Source organism: Excalfactoria chinensis, chromosome 2, assembly GCF_039878825.1.
Source record: "Excalfactoria chinensis isolate bCotChi1 chromosome 2, bCotChi1.hap2, whole genome shotgun sequence".
NCBI classification, from domain to species: Eukaryota; Metazoa; Chordata; class Aves; order Galliformes; family Phasianidae; genus Excalfactoria; species Excalfactoria chinensis.
In genome coordinates, this window is record NC_092826.1 from 89,399,424 (window position 1) to 89,420,555 (window position 21,132).

Below are 21,132 nucleotides of genomic sequence, written 5' to 3' on the forward strand. Positions count from 1 at the left end.
CTGAACAAAACCTAGAAGGTTTAAACAACATTGTCATAGTATAAATGCTCACATTTAAGTTCTTATTTAGACTGCAAGTCTAAAAAGAGATGGATATCCTTTTATTAGCTTGAAATATTGTAGGGAATTCATTGTTTTCATTAACTAATAAATTAATGACCATTTCTTGTCACCCTCTCAAGTACAGGCTAATGGACTGATATAATGAATAATTAAGTGGAATCAACTCAACCAAAGAAAAAAAGCATGAACTCCAGGCTCTCTGTGGGCATTTATTCCATTGGATCATGCATTCTTCTTTATCAAAAGCAAATATATGTTCAAAGAAATTAAAAGAGTCCCTCTGTACAGAAAGAAACAAAGAATTGGAAGATTTTGAATTTTGGAGCAGTACTCTTCAGCTTAGGCTCTCTGGAATTAATTCTGGACCACAGAACAAATGTGGACAGTTTTCCAAGCGCAAGACAGATTTGTAAGAAATGAGTCAGCTGTTCAGTCATAAGGATTTAGAAACAAAGCTCAGGCCTTCACTGGATCCTGCAGATTGTACCCTCCATTAAAGGGTACAAAATAACTGAAAACAACTTCCAGTAACAGAAGTGAAAATTGACAAAAGTGCCCCAGTGTGGTGAGAATTTTTCCAGATGTCCCATGTGTGGGACTTCTCAACTTCCTTTCCATTTAGTCTTATTTACTTAATCTGCCTTTCAGATTTTTATTTTTTTTTTTCCTAGCTATTTCTGAATCCCAGAAATTACTTTCTTTTGAACAGGCCTCAACTTCCTAGTGTACGAGGGGTACAGCAACATTTCTATTGTCTCACCCCAAAACTCAAACCCCTTTAGAAAAAGTACCAATATCTCATGCTTTACCTCAGTAATATTCTCTGTGGTTCCAGCAGTCAATTTGTTCATTTTGTGATAGTTTTCTTTTGAGCAATAAGATAGTGAAGTACTTAGGCTAGAACAGTAGGCTCTGAACCAAAGCTGACTTCTAGATGAACTTCACTACCAAATGCTATACCACATATGCAATACAATATTTATCTATTTTGCTGTTTTAACATGAATATATATTTTGTTGCCAATTTATAGAGGTCTGTTGTAACAATTATTGTGTTACACTAAGCCTGATAGGGGATTTTTCTTTATTTAGGGTCATGTTTATGAGGCAATAAAACCTTGTGAGCATTGGAACCAGACATATGATCTTGTTGAGAAATTTGTGGTTAGAACCTGAATAGACAGAGACACTCCCCTGAGCCCTGGCCAGACTTTGCATGGAATCCAACAGGAGTATGACACCAGATGTTTCCACACTTGAAATTATGCACGCTTGTTTATTCAACTATGTAAAAAGTGGACCCAGGAGTAGTAAGCTCAGAGACCTCACCTATGAGTGGATGCACTCTGTAGGACCTCCCAGTTGCCAGGAAAGGCTCTCCAAATCCTTGCTGCAATCAGGGCTCCCCAGTGATTGTTGGTCTAGATAATGCTAAAGTGTTTGGGCAAATGGTGATGTATCTTCTGTGATCACTATAGTTATCTTGTGTAGTAATAATTAGGTGCAGTACCTTACTCTGTTTTATTCTTGTCCAATTTCACTTATTGCTTTATTGCTTTAAGCTTAAGTAAAGATAATTTATATTTGATGCCTGTGTCCTTTGTACTGATTCCATTTGTTGCCAAAACTGACAGGAATCATAAAGAGTGTATTTTGGCATCAGTTACCCAGAGAAGGGAAGTATTTCTGACCTCATCAGTATGGCGCTGGAGGAATGAGACAACTTGGCTTGTTGGTAGGATGTTATATCAAGCGGATATTAGAATATGAATATGAGGAGCACTGCCAGAGCAGACAATGACTTGTCACAGCAGTGTGTGATGCCTGCTTCTCTCACAGTCCTTCTTTGCTCTCACAGAGGGCTCCTAAGATTAGAACCTATGGCACCTGTGCTGCATTGCTTCATTTATAAGTCTTAGCCTTCAAAGTGCAGACATACACTCATTTGTTCCTTAGCCTATGTATTGAGACTGGACCAAGATATAAAATTATGACTTCAAAAGAAAACAAACTGAACTCCGTGAACTCAGTTATGCAACAGCCAAGAAAACGCTATTTGTTCACTGCAAGAAGAGCTTATTTAAACCATGTTACAAGAATTACTCACCATGGACATTAAGAACTTTTTGATTTCCAGGGTAAATATTGCTCACCTATAAGCAAAGAAAACTCACTTAAACATCATCCATAACCATTAACTGATGGAAATGCATCAGTTAGTGCTGTTGGAAAGCCTGAAATATTTGCATACTATCACAGAAAGTACACAGCTTCAAAAGTAATGTTTCCTCTTTATTTCTGTGGAAACAATAGATACAAATATACAACAACACAAGATACAAAGAGCACAACAATACTATCTGATAAACTCTCAACTACAAAACACTACTTTTTAACACAGTCACCTCCATTAACCATTTTCACCAGAGTTGAACAAAGCCTGCATGCCACACTTGTGAGAATCTGTATGACTATCTCGAACATGGCTTATCTTTCATGTCACTGTTGCTGCTGTTGAAATGGACCATGCTTCATCTCACTGTGCCAGTATCCACAGTTTGGGCTCCATAAATGTTCGGCAAGTGTTGATGAATTTCAGTGGACACAATTTTTTCCACATGGAGAAATTCAATTACACATCTTTGCTTCAAATGCATTTCCACGTTCACTAGATCAGGTCTCATTCTGAGCTATAACACTTCCAATGATGGGGCACCCATGATTTCTCTGAGCAACATGCTATAGAACATCACTGCTCTCATAGTGAAGAATCTCTTCCTAATATCTAATCTAAATCTATCCTCTTTTAGATTAAAACTCTCACCCTTTGTCCTATCACTAAACTGCCTTATAAAGAGTCTCTCCTCTTTCTTGTAGCCCCCGCTTATGTAGTAGAATGCTGCTATAAGGTATCTTCCTGGAGTTCTCTCTAGGTTAAATAAATCCAACCATCTCAGCCCGTCTTTGTAGGATAGGCGCTCCACCTCAAAGTCAATACGTTCCATATGTTGAAGGCCTCAGAACTGAACACAGTACTGCACATAGGGTCTCAAGAGAGTGGAGTAGAAAGGGATAATCACCTCTCTCAACCTGTTGGTCACTTTTTTTTTTTTTTTATGCAACCCAGAATACGACTAGCTTTCCGGGGCTGCAAGCATACATTGTCAGATGTCATGTGTTTTTTTTTTTTTGTTTTTTTTTTTTTTTTTTTTTTTAAATTTATGTTTACCCCCCAAGTCCTTCTCCTCATGGCTGCTCTCAATCCACTCATTGCCATGCCTGCATTCATTTTTGAGACTTCCCTGGACCAGATGCAGGACTTCTCACATGGCCTCAAATTTCATGAGATTCATATTGGACTACCTCTCAAGACCATCAGGGTCCCCCTGGATGGCATTCCTACCTTCCATTGCATTGACTGCATTACTCAGCTTGGTGTCATCCTCAAATTTGCTAAAGATGCTCTCAATTTCATTGTCCACATCACCAACGAAGGTGTTAAATAACACCAATTCTAATAAAGACCCCTTAGGGGCTTCATTCACCATTGTTCTCCCCCTCTTACAAGTCTTTCAGTGCATTCCCTATCTTTCAGCCAATTCCCTATCTACTGAGTGGTCAAGCTGTCAGATTCAGGTCTTTTCATTTTAAAGATACAAATGTTGCATAGAACAGCATCAAAACCTGTATACATTCATTACAACACTCCAGCCGTGAATTATATGCAAATAGATTGCATATGAGTGTCAAACAAGGAATGTGATCATTCTTTTCTGATGCACTTTCCATGTCACTTTAAAATATATAAGAAGTCTTATTTTGAACAGAGAAATTGGAAACTGTTGGAGCAATAACAACATGGAAGTATTACTTGTACTGGAAGGTTTATGTATATGTATTTGCAAAAGTTAGCTTCTCTAATAATTCTCAGTCTGTAGAAATGTAGGGCTTTGAAAGTCATTGAAAGAGTTACAACCAACTAATTAACGTGCTTTAAGGGAAAGGTTACTGTGTTTTTAGTTCTCTTATATTTTTTACATGTGGCTAACATTGAATATCTAAACACTTGAACATCTGTTACCTTGAAGGCTAAGTAAAGCAGATCTCTGCTGCAAAGTAGAAGTCATGGGGTAAAATGCTGCACATCTACTGTGGTTATGCATGTAACTACTTTGGTTATGCATTGTCATGGCCATGCATCTTGCAAACAGCAGATTATTTTTGTTACTTACTGTATTCTTGCAGTGAGGTCTAGGAGAGACTGGGAAAACTGCCTGTTCAAAACAGGATGGGAAACAAGTTTATTGAATGTAGGCAATAATATATGACATAATATATCTAACATTAATATCTAACTGACATGACAAGACAAAGCCAAGGAACAAAAATCAGTACCCCCTGAACAATGCCTGCTTGCTGCCTGGAGTTCTTAGGGTTCTGTCAGCACAGAATCGTAGAATCATAGAATGGCTTGGGTTGAAAAGGACCTCAAAGATCATCTAGTTTTGATCCCCCTGCTATGTGCAGGGTTGCCAACCACCAGACCAGGCTGCCCAGAGTCACATCCAGACTGGCCTTGAATGCCTCCAGGGATGGGGCATCCACAGCTTCCTTGGGCAACCTGTTCCAGTGTGTCACCACCTTCTGAGTGAAAAACTTCCTCCTAATATCTAGCCTAAGGATCTCCCCTGTCTCAGTTTAAAACCATTCCCCCATGTCCTGTCACTATCCAACCTCATAAACAGCCATTCCCTCTTCTGTTTTTATGCTCCCTTCAAGTATTGGAAGGTCACAATGGGGTCTCCCCACAGCTTCTCCAAGCTAAACAAGCCGAGTTCCCTCAACCTTTCTTCACAGGAGACATGCTCCAGCCCTCTGATCATCTTAGTGGTCCTCCTCTGGACTTTTTCCAAGAGCTCTGAGTATTGTGCTGGGGGCCCCAGGCCTGGATGAAGTACTGCAGATGGGGCCTTAAAGGAGCTGAGTAGAGGGGGACAATCACCTCTCTCCCCCTGCTGGCCACTTCTTATTTAATGCAGCCCAGAACACAATTGGCCTTTTGGGCTGCAAGTGCACACTGCTGGCTCATGTCCAGCTTCTCATCCACCTGGATCCCCAAGTCCTTCTCTGTAAGGCTGCCCTCAAGGATGTCTTCCGCCATGTTCCAGTCTGTATGCATGGGGGAAAAATCTTATGTGACAATGGCTCTTCTTGAGAAATTTCTTCCTATGCACACAAGTAAGTTAACCCACTATAAATGCTGTTGCTTGAAACAAATTTTGAGGTTTTATTTTGCAAAACATTTTAAGAACAGCATATTTCTTCTTCAGAGGAAGAAGAATAGCAGTTTATTGGATTATTCAGTGTACTTACTCCTTTGATGTGAACTACACGTCCTGGAGGTCCTGGGGGTCCGGGGGGGCCTGGCAAACCAGGAATGCCCTGGTAAAAGAAAGTGAAATAAGGACCATTAGGCAAATCTTTTCATATAGGCCTGGGGAACAAAGGATAACAGGATCAGAGAGTGCTGTTTAATCAAGAAGTTTTGTGTGAAATGACCTGAGGGAAAAATGAGCTTTCCATTATAGGGACCAAGCTAAGCTGGAAGGTGAATTTTAATATTTAGCCTAAATCTATGGAGACCAAAGCAGTTTAAAATTATTATTTCCAGGGAAAACAAATAACGAAACATCCAACAAAAAGCATTAAAACTTGATTAGGCCTCCAAGATTGATCTGAGATCCCTAGAACTGATGAGATTCATATATTTCCAAGTGTTTGTCAGATAGCAACATACTACTTAGCATCTTCAAGCTAACATGGCTGCCCTTTACAAAAAACTGTATCAACTCTTCACTGTGTCATTTAAAAACTTAGCATCACACCACATCCAGCTTTCACTCTGCATTGTGAAAGTGAAGTGGCATCTCAGCAATAGCTGGAGATCTAATGGATTTTATCTTTCCCAAGCACTTGAGGAAGTGCTACTATAAGATGTTGTCTGTTTTGCTTGCTTGCTTTGATCTCCCAGCCTAACAAATTTAATCTAGTGACAAAATCTTTAATAGTTTTTGTTAAACAGTCCAGAAAATTAACTCTGCTTGAAGATACAGAGAAATCAATCTTTTCTGACAGGCACTGCTCTTCTCTTCTTATTGTTTTTCTCCTGTTAGAGTTTGCCTAATTTCTGGTTTCATCTTCCAGCAACTATGTTTCTATTAACTAGATCATCTCTTCTGAAGTCTAGCTGATTCCTACCTTATTATGATTTCTATGATAAAGAAGTAAGAGGCCTGTCCTCTTCTTTTTTCTTCCAGCGTATCTCTTATACAGATGAAATATTATTAGCTACTGTTCTACTAAGAGTACAGTTTGTTTTCCAGCACAGATTAGTCCATATCAGAGCAGTTACAATAAATACACTAGACTGAAACAAAATGCTTAAGCTCAGTTATGCTTTTTGTTGTGTAGCCCAGTCTTCATGTTGACCATGAGACCCGTGGAATAAATTCTATTCATAAGAACAGAGCTGCAGCAACAGGACCTTGGTTCATCATTTCTTATTCTATAGTTACAGGACGTAGATGGGCATGTATGTGCTATCATCTTGGGAGCACTATGCAGTAGACATTACTCTGGATGCACGTAAATGACAACTTAAGCAGGCAATGTGTGTCAGTAGGCATCTCCTTGTTAGCAGGGTAGCTGACACTTCATGACATTGTTATGTACTGTTTGGATATATGCTGGTTATTTAAAAACTCAAGGGGAAACCTTAAACAATGAAGACACTACATAGTTACAGAAAGGATTGGCAATCTCAGATTGTTATTTAAACCACTTGTGTAGTGAATCTCACACATAACTAACTGTTACATCTGGGATCTGAAATAAATAGCTATACGTGTAAGAATTGTCCAGGTGGACCCAGAAGTTGACATACCAATGATTGTTGTCACACAGGAAAAATAGCAGGAGTGTCTCATCATTTCTAGACCATTTCAGCTATTTAGTCCTGCTGTCATTTTAAAGGGATTCAAAGAAATCAATTAACTTTATTTATTTAACTTTATTAATTAAGATTCAATTAACTTTAAGAACTTACATTTAATGCTTCACCTCGTTCACCTTTCGCACCTTTCAGCCCATTCAGTCCTGGGCGGCCCTGAAATAAGTACACATAAGCAGAAACACTAGCAGAAATAACAAAGTATATGTCAGAAATGAGCTGCTCTTCATTCATTTTGAGAGCTTAATACATACTGGGCGTCCTGGGAATCCAAGTTCTCCTTTAGGTCCAGCAGGCCCTATTGGTCCCTGGGCAAAACAAGCAAACAAACAAAAAAACACAAAAAAGAAAATGTGACTATGGAAAAAGGAGAAAAAGAACAAAATTGAAAAAATGCTATATGGAATATATCTGAGACATTTTACTGCAATAAAAACTAGCCTGTGATTGTTCGAAATGTGCAGAATTTTCTCTCTTCTCATTCTTCTAAATGACCTTGGGAGCTGAGAGGGCTGTGTATATCAGTGAACTCTGGCCTGGAAAATACTGATCTGAAATGAAACCTGAATTCTCAGCCATTGTAGCATATGCAGTTCAAGATTAAGTTGCCACAAATCAAAGGAAAATTAAATCATCAGTCAATAGAAAAAAGGCTGTTAGTGGTACATGGTTTGTGTGTCTGCTTTTGTTTTGACTTATTTCATTAATTATTTGTGCACGAGATCCTGGAAGTCTGTAGATCAGACCAAGACTTCTGATAGCTCCAGACTTCTACATGTCTCTTGACAGTTTGGATATGGGGACTCCTTGGGCTGGCAGTTGAAGCAGATCCTTCTTTATACAACAGTTACCCCTCTGGCCTCACAAACTGATCTAAGTGACTTCAGACAGTAAGGACAAGCAGGTTACTCACAAAAAATAGTCCAGCACCTTGGATGATCTACTAATTGGCATTTGCAAACATAAAGCTTCCAGGAAACCAGTGGTAACAGATCAACAAAAAGCAGTAAAGCTGCAGACAGCACAAGCTTTTGTCTGCTGTCAGCTTTCCACAAATCACCAAAACCACAGCAGTCTAGACAATCTCTTTACTTCGGTGTCAATCTTTGTTGTTCTTTTCTTTTCTTTTCTTTTTTTTTTTTTTTTTTTTTTTTTTTTTTTTTTTTTTCTATTTTTTCCCCAGCCTGGTGAAGTACTCATGAATACTTTTTGCCTTATTGCACTTGTGTTTCAATTACAGACAAGGTCCCACAAGCAAATGGGAGAAGCTGAAAGCTATGTATGAGCTGAATGCATCAAATCTGAATGTTAATCTTGTGATACATAAAACATTATTGGTTGCATAACCTCAGTGTATAGATCTCACTCAGATACCTCTTATGGTTGACAAATGATGTGTTTAATCCTGAGAAACCACAGTACTTTCAATGTGCTTGCTCTAACAGACTTGTTGCCACAACCTGCAAATTAGCAGTTAACACAGACTTTTGCTGGTGAAAGAGAGACACTGACTATTGCACATCTAACCATATTATCTTAAAGTCACTTTAATAGTAACCAATATTTGTTGACATTGTGGCTGCTACTTCAAAGAATAAACAGGAAACAATTTAAAAAGAGGAAATCCTCACCTCAACACTCATTTGCTATTGACTATTAGGGCAAAAAGAGGAGGCAAGCTTATGGCAGAAATGAGTCTCCTTACCCACAGTTCAGTTCTGCTGCAATTAACTGAAGGCATACAGGAGTACAAGCAAGTTAAGAGCTAGAAAGATTGCAAGAAATTGTCTGATATTAAACGTGCATTACTTGTGTACAGAGTTTGCATCAACAGACTCTTGACAAAGAAATTCCATTTGGATTCAAATACCATTTTCTTGCTAGTTCATGTTCTGAATTAAACTATTGTGAAATAGATACAACTTTCAATTACCAAAATATTTTTTCCAAACTCCTGTTTGTCCTTCTGTTTATATATGTATATACATATATATATGTATATATATATATAATATACACATTTTAAAAGCGATGTTAATTTGTGGAAAAATAATCTGATGATGATCTATCTTAGGCATTTATAGATTAATTTTGGTAATTCTTCACAATACCAACTGTCATCAAAAAGAGTGCACTCCAAAATTAATTGCATGGTACAAATTTAGAGATTATATAGCCTTTAGCTGAATGATCAGTAGTGCTTCCATGTGTGTTTCAATCATATGAAAACTTAGGACTGGATTAGAGACAAAAATTTAGAAATAGTTAACATGTGACTATATGTGAGAATTAAAACTGGCTCATGGCATCTGAAACTGCCTGAAGATAGTACCATTTTCTGTTTCACTTCCTGCTTCTACCCACGTGATCAGCACTAGTGTCTGTTGAAAGCAGTCCACTGCTGTTCACTGACAATCGTACACTTCAGTATTGCACCACCAGGATTTAAAAATGAGTCAACTCATTTTTTACTGCTACAATACAAAGTGATGGGGTTTGATAAAAAAGAAATTAGAATGTTGCAGGTTATTTTTGTACTAACTTCCTGTTACTTGAGCCTTTAAAGAGCATTCAAATCTGATCTTTTATGGGCAATGAAGAAGATAAGGAAAATTCTTATTTTGTTGGTTTAAATAAAGAGAAGTTGTGTCTGGATCTCATGCTTTAACTGGGACTTTAAATGTATGTCAAGATTGCACAGGCTGACAATAACAAAGCCACCTCCTTTGTCAAAGCCTCAGCCTGCCCCAAGCAGATGTTACCCTGAGACAGAAGCCAGCAGTCACAACTATAAGTGAAAGAAGGAAGTGAGGAAGCCACAGAAAACTGCTCATCAGAAAAGCAAATTTGATTTGCAAAGGCAGGGGACATGATTTGTGCAGGCTGACACTAAGATTATCACTCAGGGCTCCTATTAAATAAATGTGGTGGTTTGCTTTATTGATAGTGAATAGCATAATCCAGCTGGTAAAAACTTCTCAGTTCCTCTTTAGCAGGAGGTTTGATTCAGTCTGTCTCTTCCACTTCTTCTACTAATAGCACTAATCTCTTAACTATCCCCAGCCAAACATCTGCTTGTCTGTACCTAGTCTACCATACTCCAAACTCCTGTGATCCTCACTTCTGTCCAGATGAAGTCTCAAAAAGAGGGAAACTGGGGAATTATTTTAAATTTTGGAAGCTTGTCTGTATGTGTTCTGCCCCAGTAACACAGAGGAATGATCATGAGTCCTCATCTATCTCGGAGTCTGTTCTTGAGGCAGAGCTTTACTTTATACCAAGTGGAACAGAACGATTAGCATGGATACTTTGATAAGTTAGGCCATAGACTGACTGGCTAAGTACTCTGAAATTTGTATATCATTGATGCATGGTGACTACAAAAGGATTTTTACTGTAGGAAAAGGCTAAAAAGAATTATGCTTGTCTGCAGCGATGATAAAGCTAGAGTTATGCATTAAGTATCCTTAGGCACTAAGGATCAGAAAGTGTCTGGTCAAAATCTTGAGACACGCTCTGTCTGCAAAATTAATCCCAAAGTGTAATCATTCACATCAGTCTGGCCAGAAATTTCTCTGAATGGCCCTGTGTATACACTATGTATGAAACATCTCATGGCAGTACAAAAGGTGATGTAAACACATTGCTTGGGACTAACAGAAAAAAGGACATGTCCTGAAGGATGCATAGCAGTAGGAGGAGTGGCAAACGACACAAGCTAGAACAATGATAAATTCCAAATAAATGCAAGGAAAAGCTTACTTATCTTGAAGGTCATTATATAACAGGAACTTGCTGACCAGAGAAGCTTCAGCATCTTCTGAGAGATGTTGAAGACTTGATTTTGGCAAGACTAAAGAGACCTGCTTTGGCCAGAGGGGTGTAATAGATGACTCGGAAGTTCACTTTCATTCTAAATTATCCCATGATTTTATGTCAAGGTGAAAAGATAAACTCATCCAGCAGTCATACAAGGAGGACAGAAGGAACTCTCTATTAAGTTAGGATACCTCTGTCAAGGTATTCTAACACACAGCATTCAAGAAGTTTATCAACACATCCAGCTAAAGACCACCTTAACTGATTGGCAAAGTGTCCTGTTCACCTTAATGCACAGAAACCACAGAACCATAGAATCAAACAATCATAGAATGGCTTGGGTTGGAAGTGGCCTTAAAGATCATCTAGTCATGGTCCTGAGGTTGGACTTTGTGAACATTCCTTGTGATCTTCAGCTCAACCAGGACGTGATCGCTGCAGCCCATTCTGCCTCCAGTCTTAACCTCTTTCATGAGTTCATTGATGAGTGCCAGGTCCAGTAACCAAAAAAAGCTACTAACAATGAGTTAGGCACAGTGGAGATCAGGCTACATCAAAAGGAGATGAAAGGAAAGACTCAGTATTCTTGATTTTTGACAAATACTAGACTACAATAAAAACATTTCTGCTCTAACACTATTGAGTCTGTGGAACTCAACTGTACAATATTTTATATCAACATTATTGTTGTGCTCTCATACAACATCTTGTGTCCAGTCAAAGATTTTAGGCCAAGTTTGTGAAACAAACCACTAAATCCCAATTTCAGAAAATGGTCTGATGCTGTTTCCTGATGTGCAGCTTCCTCTGAACCCAAGGGAGTTAGCTGCAAATTCTTGGTTCCTACAGAAACTGGGGCTGATACCGTCTGTTGTTTTAACTTAAATAGAATCAGAAAATAATTTAGATCTAGTCTTACCATTGGTCCCATTGGTCCTGCCACTCCAGCTTCACCCTGTTGAGGACAGACACATGCAACAATTACAAAGAGAACATATGCAGTATCTAGCAGAGGTGGCAGATAACAAGGCCACCAAACATTCTGGAAGAACATAAAACAGTATTAACTCACCTTCTGCCCTTTTCTTCCTAACAATTCAGTTAAAGATCCATCAGCAGCAATAATAGCTCCAGACTCTCCTTTTTCACCCTGCAATTATTGTCAAAGTATTAATACTTTTTTTTTTTTTTTTTTTTTTTTTTTTTTTTTTAAATTGGAATTGCTCTCAATAGATCATCTGCACGAAATGCTCTCCTAAGATCTCTGCCAAAAGGAAATGGGCTATTGGAATCTTCCTGTGTACCATCAGCTTAGATATTGGTTAGTAAATTCTAATGTAACTGTAAATTCTTTATAAAATACTAAGTAGAAAGCAAGAATAATTATTTCTAAGTCCTTGAGACATTATGGGATCTCCTTATGTTTAAGGAAGACTAATTCCCAGCATTCAATATATGAGCCTCTGAGTTCAGTGCTCTTTATTGAATAAAGGCACCACAATAACGAATTTTAATTCCCAGTGCAAACATGTGGTTGCCATCCTAAATCATTCAGTTGTAACTTTCCTCCTACCAGGTCAGATAGTCTGAGCTTTCCCAAGAACTTTAATGGAAGAAATGTTGCAGTTTTGAAACTAACAGTTGCATTGCTAATTAAAATAACTCAGGTTAAAACACTTCCATTGAGCCTAATCTCCTGTAGATTTAAGGAATACTTTGAAGAGTCCTTGAAGCTTAGTTTTACTGACTTTAATTTCTGTGAGATTTTATGGATGAGAGGCTGCAACAGAATCATTTTATAACTGTTATTGGGAAATAACCTGGTGTTTGCATGTCAGAAACAGCATTAGAAACATCACTGTGTTACTGGTGGGTACAAAATACAATGGCTTCAAAGTTTTGATTTCTTTCCAGTGTAGACAACAGAAGCGAAGAAAACACACCAGTCTACCAAGCTGAAAAAAGCAGAGAACTCCAAAGCAAAAAAAAAAACAACCCACCTGGTTTTAAGGTTGAGCTTGACATGCACTGGTTAAAACTGGAATCCCTGTGTCAAAAGCAGACCATTTCTAACATGTTCTGACTTGTAAGAAATTGAGGGTCAGCTACTCGTGTAGAACAAGAAAGAAGTGCTTTTGTTCTAGTTATCCCCAAGACTGTAATAACTCAGATGTTACTCTCACCTGTTTCCAGCAAGTAGATATGAAGGGGAGGAACAGAACAGCAGCTGCATATTTGAGCAAGAGAATTTAAGAGCAAAACTACCATACTACAACCTCTCAGCAATGCCACAAAATGAGCACTGGTGTGCAGAATGAGAGAAAGGACCCAGAGAGAACTCCTGAGGTCTTTCTCTTTCTTTGGGAAAGGAAAACTTCAATCTTCATTGTGTAAGCAAAGTGCTCTGTGCCGCAGAAGCAGGAGAAGATTAATCATTTTTTTATTTGCCTGTCTGGTTAGGGTCCTGGGCTATCAGCACTGAGGACCAAGTTGCAAGCAGAGGTCATTTCATGTTCAATGCTTATGCAAACTTATTCTGATAAATGCATACTGCACTGAAGAATTTCAGCGCTGGGACAAGAATGTCAGCCCTTAGTACTTTGTAGGTAGCTCTCAAAGTAACACCTCCTAGTTATTTCCATGGAAAGTGCAACAGATATAAAGAGCACAATAACACCGTTTGATAGAGCAAATTCTCAGCTACAAAACAGTAATTTTCAACATAGTCACCACCATTATCTACGCATTAGCCGTGTGGTGTGGTCGACACGCCCAAGGGATGGGATGCCAACCAGAAAGACCTGGACAGCTTCAAAAAGCGAGCCCAGGAGAACATCATGAGGTTCATCAAATCCAAGTGCAAGGTCTTGCACCTGGATTGTGGCAACCCCCACTATCAGAACAAGCTGATGTAAGGATATATCAGAACAAGGGATGTAAGGATAGAGGACAGCCCTGATGAAAAGGAATTGGGGTACTGTTAGATGGGAAGCTGGACATGAGCCAGCAAAGTGCCCTTTCAACCTACAAAGCCAAACACGTTCCAGGCTGCATCAAAAGAAGCATGGTTAGCAGGTCAAGGGAGGCAAACTTGCCTTCTACTCTGTGCTGGTGAGGCCTCAGAACAGGAATGATGTAGACCAGCTGTAGCATGTCCACAGGAAGACAACAAAAATGATCCAAGAGATTGAATACCTCTCCAACAAAAACAAACTGAAAGAGCTAGTGTTTTTCAGCCTGGACAAGAGAAGGCTACAAAGTGACCTGAAGCAGCTTTTCAGTATCTAAAAGAAGGGGATGTTACTTTTTAGCAGGGTCTGCTGTGACAGTGCCAGGGGAAATGGTTTCACACTAAAGGAGGGGAGATTTAGGCTGGATATAAAGAAGAAAAATTTTATAATGGTGGTGAGGCACTGGGACAAGCTGACCAGAGATGTGGTGGAAACCCCATCTTTGGAAACATTTAAGGTCAGGCTCAACCAGGCCCGGAGCAATCTGACCTAGCTGCATGTAGATGTCCCTGTTCATTGCAGGGGAGTTGGACTAGATGACCTTTAAAGGTGCCTCCCAACTCTATGCATTCTATGATTCTGTAATTTTTACCAGCAAAGAATAGTGATGGACTATATGCTGTCTTAAAAATCTGCACCAGCAGAGCTGATCTACTGTTGCTGTCACTGCTGTTGAAATGCATTACCTACTGCCTCACTGTGCTCAAACCCACTGTTTGGGTTCCAGAAACATCAAGCAAGCATTGATGAATGCCAGTGGGTACAGTTTTTCACACATGGAGGAGTTTGGTGACACACCTTTGCTTCATCTGCACTTTGGTGTCAGATGCCATATTGTCAAACTGCCCCTCTGTCATCTGTCACATGGCAACAGCATTGAACAGAATACAGGGAAGCTTCAAACTCTACTTCAGTACCACCAGTATATGCCTCTGACATCCTGGGCCAACATAATAAAATAGGAGGCATTATTTTCAGAGCAGCCCTTTTATTATATCAGGTGTTTAGTTCAGCTTTTTTTTTTTTTTTTTTTTTTTTTTTTCAAATTCCACTCACTGTATTTTTTGCTAACATTCAAATCCCTAGTAAAATTAGAATAATAAAACTTATAATGTCACTAAGGATTTGTTATTTAGCACATTTTCTCTTACCTGTTGTCCTTTGAGTCCTTTCAATCCAGGCAAACCAATATCACCCTTTGGTCCCCGTGGGCCCTATAAAAAAACAAATCCATAAATCCATAAATCCATCGTGAGTTCTTCTGTGAATAAAAAGCTAGGCCATTTTACTACATGCCCTTTTAATCAAATGAAACATGTAAACTTGAATCCCTCTTGTTATAATCTAAGTCTTGATCTACAAGCCTTAGACTTACAAGATTGAATTGCTGTCTGAATCAATGTATACCCTAAAACAAATATTAGATAAGGATAATCTGCTGCAAACAACAAAAGGAAAAAGACTGATGTTTACACATATTCACAGAGGGAAATAGGCAAACATTGACAAGAACAGAAATTCAGCCTAAAATCTTCTCTTCCCTACCCTATTCTCTACACTCGTGGTCTGATTTTTTTAAAATTTTATTTATTTATTTTTTTATTCAGTGAGACTGCTTTTCAACAGAATTTTTGAAGTTACGTTTTTAAGAAACAGCACAAAAATAAATAAATTACTTAGAGAGAGATTGCATATTTGAAATAAAGATCATTTATGTATCTCTTCTCTAGTGAAAGCACTCTGTCCAGAACATGTCTTGTTTTACAGTATTCCATAATAAGTGAATTCAGAAAAACTTTCTTGTTTACTCTTCAAGAAAAAAAGTCAAATGTATATAATTTCTGTGTTAGTGAAGAGCTAAAGAAAAGATGTGAAGTAGGGATGAGTATGGTATTTTCACATAAAAAGTCAGGAAGACTGACAATCATATTGTTTTCTAATAATCGTCAGCTGTTTTTAACTGAATAGCATTTTAAGGTTGGTTTTTGTTTAATGTTATTTACTTTGAAAGGTTTCCTGCTCAGCCTATCACACACAGGACCCAGTAAACAATCTTTTGAATAATTTTGGGCAGTTTTCCAACATTATTTGTCAACCTCCCCAGTTTTAATGGTCCTGAGATCATCTGCACGCATCTAAATTGTAAAACACTCAGAACAAGGGAAAATATTGTCATTACATTATATATAATATAAATAGGATAATATTAACAGTGCTATGAGTCACAAACCATAAAATGCTTATATGGGATAGCAGTATGAGCACAATAGGGAGCATAATATAACGCATCGTTGTATAGTCTGGCTGTGTAATGCTTCCAATGTGGCATCCTTAAAAAAAGTAGTTATTCTAAAAAAATTGTTGAATTTTATCTAAGAAAAATAACCTTTTGTGTTCTTTGTATCATTCCTAAAAGAGTAGAGGAATAGAAAACCTAGCAATTCTCCATAGTGGTGACCAAAAAAAAAAAAAAAAAAAAAAGCTTAAGGAATAATACAATTCCATATCCATTTGTGTTTAGAAGCCCATTTATTCCATTTATTCCTCCCAATTTGCTCAGAACTTTCCCTTAGGTTTTTTCATTAGACTCTACTATATTATTTCCCAGGGCTAATTTCTGCTGTAAACATTGATTAAAAGAAAAAAAAACTGTCTCATAAGAAAATTCACTGGACTTCATATGAATTCTGTTCCATATCGTTACAGTATTTAAAACATACTGAAAAACACTTACACGGACTGCAGACACATAATACTTACAGGAAATCCTGGTAAACCTGGCTTACCATCTGGTCCCTGCAAAATGCAAAAACTCACTCATAACCACATAGTACAGACTTCGCAAAATGGCATAGATTTTCATTGTATTGTCTAATTGGTGAATATTAACTGATTTGAAACTGGGTTGAGAGATTCGTTCATCCAATGGTAAAGCTGTGATCATTTCACAATACCTTATCCTTCTAACTGTTTCTGAGACATTTAGATTTACTTTTCAAAACTGAAAGGAAAGATGACCAGGATAGTCTGAATAAACAGGATGTTTTCCCCATGCGAAAGGCATGTAACTGCAGATCAGACTCTTTTAAATCTTACAGAATCCAACACAGAAACCACTGTAGCCCTCTCACCTTTTCCACTGAACACCTGGTTGCCAGTAGATAGAAAATAGTATGTCTGCTAGATCTTAACTATGAACATGGATTTGCATTTGTACTGAACAGATTTAAGACTGTTCAACTGTGTTATCTGCAGAGTCACACTTTAGTTCTCATTTAAACCAAGTGGACGTGGATTACTTAAGTCACTTAAGATACTCCAACCTTCTCCCAGTCTATGGTCAACTACAAGACTGAAGTTGTGAAACCTTTCCAAATGTAACTACATTTCAAGCTACAGGGTCTACTTCTTTCTGTAGGGACTGTAAAAGGTAGTAGAAATCAATGAATTTCTACTGGGCTCATGAGACCACTTGTTTATGTTGTTTTGATATCCTGCTTTCTAAGGTTTGAATGGCAACTACCTGCACTAACAGACTTCACACAAGAGGGTCCATCCTGTGCTGGCATCCTAATATGTCCAGGGATTTGGATTCTTCTCTTAGGTACACATACCTTCCTTGTTTTGTCAGGGATTGAATGTGAGGGGTGCTCACAAGCAAGATAATAAGTAAAATAAAATAAACAAACAATTTAATTTAAAAACCCTTCCAGGAAGCAACCAGCTCTTCAAATAGTTAACCAAACCGTTTTGAAGCTACATGTCTAGCTGCAAAACAGAGCCAGAAATTTCACATCTGTTGTTTTATGAGATTTACAGATTATCATCCACAGATATATTTGCTGTGAAATTATATTCACACACAAGAGCCCAGTATTCCTAGTTGTAATTTCAGGAAGAACTGATTAAAATATTTCATCCCAAGATTTCATTATTTGAAAAACAAGAATACAAAAAAAGTAGGAAAAATGCTACGTACATCTGCATCCCTGTTTCTGCATCAAATTTCACATTTTTGTCATTCTGATCATATTGTTCAGATTCAGAACTAAAGCTAACAGGAATTACACACGTTTTTAAAGCACAGGAATCTCTCAGCTTTGGATACTTGATAGGGAAAATTAAAGACGGAGCCATTTTTGAGATTTAATAAAGGAGCATATACTCACAGGAGGCCCAAGCAGTTTTTCAATTGCAGTGAAGTTAAGAATTCCTTTTGTATCATTGAGAAGTCGCTAAAAAAGTGGTTAAGGAGCAGGTTATTTCAAATACCAAACCAAGTACATAGGGGTAAACATGCATTTTTTAGAATTCTGCAGAAAGTTATAACATCTTGTTTTAAATACACTAAGAAAACCACAAGTAAGGTTACAGGAAATGTTAGCTAATACAACTTTTGTTACAGATCTAGAATAACAATATGTAGCACTTGCATTTCACTCATTATGTAAGGATTTCAGAATGTTTTAAAAGCCTTCATTAACTGACGTTCATACATTTTTAAGTTGAAAACTGTGACTTCGTGTGTTGTGGTCTGAGGTCATTTCTCCATGATTAAAATAAAAAGTTTCTACTCCTGGATGTCACTGGCATTCTGAGATGGTGAATCTAACTGACCACAATCTATCTTGTAAATTCAAAGTTAGAATTACGTTCTGAACATGTCTGCATCACAAAATGCAGTGTCATGGTAGTGATTCTTCAGTTAGCTTCGATTACGATGCTGTGTGTAATTTGTGCAGTGCAGAGAAATCTATGAAACTAGCTTGGATCCCCAAAACTGTATAGTTTATCTGGAATTGTACCATAGCTTATGAGTTCTGAGTCTTCAGAAGTCCAAACAGAGAAAAGTAATAACAGTGCTTTTATACTTCTTTCTATCCTGGTACTAGTAAACTGTACATTATCTCAGACATCTCTTCCAATATTGAAAGTCTAAGAGGGTATACCCCTGCTGCTAAGTGTCCAAGTCAAACTGGTAACAATAGACAAGGAGAAGGCTGAAGTACACAATAACTTTTTTTGCCTCAGTCTTCTCTGATAACGGCTCATCACACAGTTCTCAAACAATTGGTTTGGAAGGAGGGGACTTGGGAAGCAATGTCCCTCCCATTGTGAGTGAAGATGACATTCATGGCCACCTGAAGAACGTGAACATCCACAAGGCTATGGGTCCTGTGAGATGCATCCCAGAGTCCTGAGGGAATCGGCTGATATGGTCACTAAGCCACTCAAGTACATTTGAAAAGTCATGGCAGTCAGGTGAAGTCCCTGGAGACTGGAAAAAAGGCAACTTCACATCCATTTTTAAGAAGGCTAAAATGAATGACCTAGGTAACTACCAACTGTCAGTCTCACCTCTGTGATAGGAAAGATCATGGAGCAGATTCACCTGGAAGCTATGCTAAGACACATGGAAGACAGGTAGGTGATAGAGGAGAAATAGCATGGCTTCACAAAGGGCAAATCCTGCCTTACCAAACTAGAGGCCTTCTATGATGGTATAATGGCCTCAATGGACAAGGGAAGAGCCATTGATATCTATCTGGACCTCAGCTAGGCCTTTGACATTTTCTCCCACAACATCCTTCTTTCCAAATTAGGAATACATGACTTTGAAGGGTCGACTGTTCTAAGGATGAAGAACTGGCTGCAGCACTGAACTCAGAGAATGGCTCAGTGTCTGGATGGAAATCACTGATGCGTGCGTCCCCTAAGGGTCAGTACTGGGACTGACACTCTTAAATATCTTCATTGGTGATGTCAACAGTGGGGCTGAATTGCACCCTCAACAGGTTTGCAGATGACACCAAGCTGCGGAGTGTAGTCAAAATGCCTGGGGGATGGGATGCCATCCAGAGGGACCTAGAGAGACTTGAGCAGTGGGCCCAGGTAAACGCTGTGAAGTTCATCAACCCAAGTGCAAGGTCTTGCACCCGGGTTGTGGCAACCCACACTATCAATATAAACTAGGGAATGTAAGCACAGTCCTGACAAAAAGGACTTGGGGATACTGGTGGATAGAAATCTGAACATGAGCCAGCAATGTGCCCTTGCTGCCCAGAAAGGCAACCATATACAGGCTGCATTGAAAGAAGCATGGTCAGCAGGTTGAGGGAGGTGATCCCTCTGCTCTGTGCTGATGAGGACTCACCTGGAATACTGTGTCCAGGTGTGGAGTCCTCAGTTCAGAAGAGACATAGAGCTGTTGGAGTGCATCCAGAGGAGGGCCACAAAAAATGATCCATAGAATGGAACACCACTCCTATGAGGACAGGCTGAGAGCACTGAGGCTCTTCAGCCTGGAGATGAGAAGGCTGCAAGATGACCTGGTAGCAGCCTTTCAGTATCTAAAGGGGAACTACAAGAAAGAAGGGAACAGATTCTTTAGCAGGGCATGTGGTGACAGGACTAGGGGAAATGGTTTCAGACTGAAAGAGGGGAGTTTAAGTTGGATATAAGGAAAAGATCTTTTACAGAGAGGGTGGTGAGGCACTGGAACAAGTTGCCCAGAGATGTGGAGGAAGCCAGATGGGTCCCTGGAGACATTCAAGGCTAGGCTGGGTCAGGCTCTGAGCAATATGATTCACCTTGTGGATATCCCTGTTCACTGCAGGGGAGTTGGACTAGATGACCTTTAAAGGTCTCCTCCTAGTTTAAGGATTCTATGATTTTAAGCATAGAATTAGATTAATGAAGCTGGTCCAATTTTTCACTTATTTTTTCATCCTTTTATCTAATTCATAGGTCAACAGCTTGGTGACACTATGGTTTAAAAACTATAAGCTAACTTTCTAGTTAAATAGGTGTTCTAATTACTATATAATACAGTCATACATTATGTTGGGAGAGTATTTAAGTATTTTCACCACACACACACAAAGCTGTAGATGAAAAGAGATCCTTACTTATTTTTGTCATTTGTTTCATTTCTTCCATTACAGCACCCCAACAGAGTAAAATCTAACCTTGTTTTGAATTCAGAAATATGTACTGAATACTTTTAGAGTTTTGAACCAGTTCACTTGTTTATCAGGCAAACCTCACCACATATTTCAAGTTCAAGCTTTGTGTGAAGCAATATATTCCCATTCAATGGAGTGAAACACTTCTGAATTTCACAACACCAGGGCAAGGCATGCATTCATGTACCAGGATTCACTCAGCACATGAAGAAGTATGTTGTACTGAGGGTATTGTCAAGTCTGAATGCTTCTTCTGCATGTAACT

The 21,132-nt window shown here is 38.6% G+C and overlaps 1 protein-coding gene across 1 annotated transcript in view; it reads right to left on the bottom strand.

Moving 5' to 3' along the window:
• The window catches only part of COL15A1 (collagen type XV alpha 1 chain), a 103,290-nt gene that overhangs the window by 22,824 nt on the left and 59,334 nt on the right, over positions 1–21,132 (bottom strand). Inside the window, exons 16-25 of the mRNA XM_072327486.1 lie at positions 18,072–18,137; positions 16,663–16,698; positions 15,054–15,116; positions 11,964–12,041; positions 11,811–11,846; positions 7,327–7,380; positions 7,169–7,228; positions 5,437–5,505; positions 4,296–4,337; positions 2,171–2,216 (exon numbers count right to left, since the gene is read on the bottom strand). Coding sequence (XP_072183587.1) covers positions 2,171–2,216; positions 4,296–4,337; positions 5,437–5,505; positions 7,169–7,228; positions 7,327–7,380; positions 11,811–11,846; positions 11,964–12,041; positions 15,054–15,116; positions 16,663–16,698; positions 18,072–18,137 — 550 coding nt within the window. The remainder of the gene's footprint in view (positions 1–2,170; positions 2,217–4,295; positions 4,338–5,436; positions 5,506–7,168; positions 7,229–7,326; positions 7,381–11,810; positions 11,847–11,963; positions 12,042–15,053; positions 15,117–16,662; positions 16,699–18,071; positions 18,138–21,132) is intronic.